At 35.5% G+C, this 5,639-nt stretch overlaps 1 protein-coding gene across 1 annotated transcript in view; it reads right to left on the bottom strand.

The window, feature by feature from the left end:
* Nucleotides 1-5,534, bottom strand: part of LOC104409967 (lisH domain and HEAT repeat-containing protein KIAA1468-like) — a gene marked incomplete at its 5' end in the record, with an annotated part of 16,642 nt that extends 11,108 nt beyond the window's left edge. The window contains 3 exons of the mRNA XM_010020010.1: nucleotides 3,851-3,950; nucleotides 4,550-4,656; nucleotides 5,455-5,534. Of these exons, the coding sequence (XP_010018312.1) occupies nucleotides 3,851-3,950; nucleotides 4,550-4,656; nucleotides 5,455-5,534 (287 nt within the window). The remainder of the gene's footprint in view (nucleotides 1-3,850; nucleotides 3,951-4,549; nucleotides 4,657-5,454) is intronic.
* Nucleotides 5,535-5,639: the final 105 nt, after the last annotated feature.

Here is a 5,639-nt window from a genome sequence, read left to right as displayed (position 1 = left end):
GAGTGAGCACAGTATCATGGGAAGAAGAACGGCACGACCAAAAGAGAGGAAGAAAAAACACAAAAAGCAAACCAAAATTAGAAGCTAAGCAAATACTGCTACACTAGTGCTTCATATATGCAAAGGCATGAAGAAAGCTGAAGTGGTCTGGCAATCAGCAGAAACCTAACAAATTCCACAATGTGATGATGTTTTCTCTATTTTCAGCTGTTTTAAAACTTGAACTCTCAAAAGTTTAGCAAATAATTATGTATTAAAATACTAATGTAATTCTGCCTTAAAATTATGAATAATTAAATACTAAAGTGATGCCAGTTTGCATTTGTCAGTTTAATTTAAATGCTGCTAACTCAAAAGAATTGTATTTATCATAGTAGGTGGCTTTGACATGAAAATGGATGTCTTTAGGCCAAAACGCATGTAGTTTTCCCCACCCTCAGTGATACCTTTCAGACCTTGTACAGTGTGACGAACAGCACCTTCCCAAATGCTTTCCTTAAAGTCATTCAGGACTATTTTAGATTGAACCACCAACCAAGCAGTATGTATGTGAAATTTCCCAAGTTTCCCTTGTTGGTCTATGCAGGTAGAAAATGGAGAATCCTGTGATTATCCATGAAATGTATTTCAACAAGTCTTTTTGCGAACTGATGAAGAAGATTTATTTGTTGCAATACATCCCAAATGTTAAAATCTGAGATAGCAGTGAAATTTATTACCTATAAATATGTGAAAATTGTTTGAATTTAGATGTTCCCAGGTGATTTTGTTTGCATTACTAATGCAGCTATACATAAGCATACATCGGCTGCATATGTAGCAGATACCCTCTAAATGCTTTCAACATACCAAAACCTACTAATTTTAAAAAATTACAAGTTCCAAACTTTCTCAATATTGAACAAAACAGGGTGGAGATTTTGTCTGCATCAATAAAAAAGGGAAAGCCTTGATATTTCCATTTTGTATCTCATGTAAGGAAGACAGCATGTATTTACTGGTTTTAGTAGATAAACATAAGCTTATCAGTAGTTCCTGTAAGAAATCTGAAATGCCATTTTAATATTTAGCTATTATTTGATTACTCAATTTACATCATGAACGCATATTAAACTGGGCTTTTCAACCCAGCAGCGTAACAAGAGAGCACATAAAGATCCATAGGACATGGGGAAATCAGTAGCTACCAGTATAGCACGCAATACTAAAAGCAGGCAATATTTACACCCTTTAACTAGGGAGGGGTTTACATTCTGCTTTACATTTGAGTGTTCCTGCTTACCAACTCTGAATTTAAACCAAAGTAAATTGCAAAAGATTGCTTCTGGAACGTCAGGTTCCTTGCATTCTATACAAAGCAGTCATTTCTATTAAACAGTATTTCTGTGTGTTCGTATCTACATGCATGCATAGGTGCACACATGCAGAAAACATACTGTGGCCTTACGGATAGTAACTGGAGGAGGAAGAATGGGGAGAGAATTGTTAAGCTGTGTAAAAGTACTTGGAGGGGGAAAGCTGCATCTTCCTATACTTTCTATTCAGAAACTATTAGGGATGCCAGTTCAAGTACTACATTTTAATATCAGTATATTTCAGGATTATTTACAGTGGCAGGAACTGTGCTGATGTGTTGAGCTTGTGGGCTACTCTTTGAACAGCTGTTAAGGACATAGCTCACTGTTTGACTATGATGAACTTACTCTCATACATAGATTTACCCATCTTCCCACTGATTAAATTAGAGTATGCTTACTATTTTCAATTTTGAACAAATAGGGACTTGAGTTTTCTTTACTAATCTTAATTTTGAGAACAGCCTAGAGGTAATGCAGTGCTTTGGAAAAAAAAAGTGTGGGAGTTGCAGAAGTAGCAAACAATTCAGAATGATCTCGCTACATGACTACGTGGACTGCCATGCTTCTAATTATGGTAAAGCATGGTAAATAGCATCGTTCTGTTCTATAGAAAATAAAACATGCTTTATAATTCAAGTGTCATTCTGAAGATAAGCATTCCTAGCTTTGAACCTAAACAAACCCGTGAAACTTACAACTCAACTATGAGCTTCATGTTCAAACCAGCAGCAATAAAATCCATTTGCACCGACATTCAAATGGGAAACTACTGATTGAAAACATTAACACAGAAGCAACAGAAACAGCTGCATGGACAAAGCTGTTACAGTGAGACACACAAAGCAAACTTTTATCCTGCTTTGAATCCTCTAGACCGATGTGTGATCATTACTTATGCATACTACACCTTAGAAACAGTAACAAATAGCTTCCTGCTCCTGAAGAGGAGAAAGGATAGAATGACTCCAAATCACTTCTGTGTCCTTCCAATCGTTAACAGTCTGTAAAGGTTTGGTAACACAGTCTGGTAGGCCCAAATCATGGCAGTCCCTGTGCTGCTGTATAGACAGACCACTGTGCTGCTTAGATCTTTATAGCTCCAAGAGCTATCCTGCAGGTGACATGCTATTTATCATTTAATTGCTGGGCTTTGCCATTCAGTAGCCTCTGAGGTGACAAATTACTTGAATGAAGGAGTCTTCCAAGAGTGAGACGACTTCCCAAATTTAGGTATTGCCGTATATAAATATGTGTACCATGGCTATTAAGGAAATGGCAATATGATACTATTTTCAAGTGAGAAAAGTGTCTGCAATACAGTTGCCCATGCTCTAGTAAAAACTGACCTACACTAGGAAAAAAGCAGTCAAATAACATGCAGGTCTGCCTAAAAATAATCAACATAAAGTTGAATTTGAAAAGAAACTGCAATCGAGACAACAAACAGCCTGTTGTAACTCAGGTTTTTCACACATTCGGCTAATGCTTATTAAAAAGTATTAAAAAAGCATGTTATTACTATGATAAACAATGTTCTTGTTAAATTAAAGAAAAAAAAAGAAAAATAAAAACCTCAAAACCAGGCAACAACTCAGAAACAACTTAAGGGCAACCATGGGCAGGAACACCTCCCGCTAGACCAGGTGGCTTAAAGCCCTGTCCAACCTGGCCTTGAACACTTTAACCTAAATCTAACTCTTTCAGTTTCAAGCCATTACCTCTTGGCTTAAAGTGCTTTTTTACTGCTTTACCTGCAATGACTTGCAGAGTTGCAGTAAAAAATACTAATGGTTAAGTGTTCTTTTTTCCTAGGCAGACTTGAGGTTTTGTTTTGCAAATAGATACAAGGTTGAAGCTTCAGCTAGAGGTCCACTGCAAAGCTACCCAAATGAATCAAACGTTGTTTGTTCAGCAAGTGGAGTACGTCCCAGAGTTTTTGCATATGCCCCTTTTAATTAACACTTGATGAAACAAAGGCATGATATGGAAATAAAAGCTAACTTATTAGTTAAATGTAACAGTTTTTATCCTGAATGAATTTATAGCTATTAAGGGAAAGATGAAGCTGTTACTAAGTGGCAAGTAAAGTAATCATAAAATATCCTCATTTTAACAAAAAATACAAAATTGGTTAAATGTATGTTTTTACCACCATAACTTGCACCAAGGGAAACTAGTTTGAATTACCGTGCAAGTATATTTTATGAGTATACACAAGAAGGATGGAAAACTGCTTATTTGTGAATTAGGCTACTGATGTGTTGAACAGCAAAGCAATAGTTATTTTTATCTACAGATATGCAGAAAGATGTGCTGTTGAACAGAGGACAGATGCAGAAACAACTGCAGCACAGCTTCCTGCTCCATCACACGGTACACAACTTATGTAAGCCATTTGTAATTTCTAATGCAACAGCATTATCTGAATTGCTGTTTTTAAAAATAAACTCTAGTTTTAAAATGGTGTAAAAAAAAGCTTAGATAACACTTACCTCAAACATTCTAGCAGCTGTACATCGAACAAGAGCAGAAGTATGGACAACTCCATACCATAAGACTGTTAATAGCAGCTCATGATAAGCTGGGTTTGCACTAAAAGAAAACAGTTGGGCAATCAAAAAAAAAAACCCGAATCCCAAAGAACACAGCACAGCCAAAACCTCCCAAACCTTGAATATGATCTCTGCCTATAGTCTCTAGAATCCATTGCTCAACAAATGTAAAACTCCAACTCCTTTCTGAAGGATATATAACATTATCTAATTCTGAAGGACATGCAACATGCTGCTGTCTAGAAAATACGTTGCATTTTGAAGTTCATTAAAAAAATCAACAACTTTAAGAATATAATTTTCAATACAGGACATTGAATTCAGTGCAAATACATATTGAGAATACATCTTACTGCTATGGAAAAGACAAAATTAATTTCCATTTTATTCTCAATGAGTGATTTTTGCAGGTTTGTTGCTTTTGTTTTGTTGCTTTTTGTTTTACACTTCTGAATTTTTTTTACAACTACATTTTTAATCTCGAGATTAAAAGTTTAAATTTTGTGAAACACTGAGGAAAAAAAGCAAGTATGCTCTTTTTTCACCCAAACCATCACAGTTATTACAGACAGATTAGCAGCTTTTCATAAAAACTTCTGATGTATTTAGATCTAGTCAACTCCAAGGTATATTCTTTACCCCAGTTCCACAAAGGAAGCTTTGAGGCTATCAAGAGGAGCATGGGATAGTGAAAGCATGGTCATTACATCTTCTAAGAATCCGACTAACAGCTTGCGGTCTTCTTCCTGAAAAATAGCGTACAACATTAAAAGCAGTAGCAGTATTGCTGTGTCTTTGATGACCTACAGCTAAAAGAGAGGCAGACTTCAAAATGAGAACAAACTGGATATAACCTTTAACAATCTTCTTATGAACTTCAAAAATGTGGTTTCAAGTACAAGAACCTTTCAAAGTAAACACAAGACAACACTGTATTCCTGTATTTCATCAACTAAGCACATAGTTTTGCATAAGTTACCCAAAGTGTTTTACTAAATAAACTTTTAAGAAGAGCACTTAATCACTTTCATGGCTCCTGCCAGTTTGTGATTGCTCACAGTCCTCTCAACATCTGTGAGATGGTGAAGTATGTATTTTTTCCTGTAAGCTATGTATATGCCAGTCCATAACTGCTGATCACTGAAGGATTAGGTAGCATTATTTATGGAGTGTTTAATACTAGGTAACACTGAAATGTTAAGACTCCAACTATGCTGCCCAAAATGGAGATTTACTTGCTTATCTGTTCCATCTATTTCAGTAAATTTTTCTAAGTTACGTTTGCAGGGGTCAGAGTTAAATGGCTGAGAAGCCATTTATGGCATATCGTTAATAGTCTGGATAGAGGCACATGGCACTATTAAATGTAGTGGACAACCTTACAAGAAAACTTGGCTTTTAAATGTGTTTACAGCTGCCCACTTTACCAGGTATCTTGAAAGCACAAGAACACTGTAAGTTTTCAAAGAAAACAGTAAAGGGGTTTTGATAGAATATTTATTTCATATTATTATACATTTAAAGAAACAGAAAAACAAACTTACCTGAATATAACATGTAAGGACCCCTGTTGCATAGATGGGAACTGTGGCTTTTGTTAGCACTCCGTTACCTGCTGTGGAATCTAATGAAACACAATGAAGAATTCAGGTTTCATATATACATATATGTGTATATGTGTGTGTGCAATATATACTATATATTTTTTATATATATATATATATATATA

This window comes from Nestor notabilis, unplaced genomic scaffold, assembly GCF_000696875.1.
Source record: "Nestor notabilis isolate BGI_N333 unplaced genomic scaffold, ASM69687v1 scaffold14188, whole genome shotgun sequence".
In the NCBI taxonomy this organism is placed as follows: Eukaryota; Metazoa; Chordata; class Aves; order Psittaciformes; family Psittacidae; genus Nestor; species Nestor notabilis.
The sequence above is the reverse complement of the archived record's forward strand: the minus strand, read 5'-3'. Positions and strand labels throughout refer to the sequence as shown.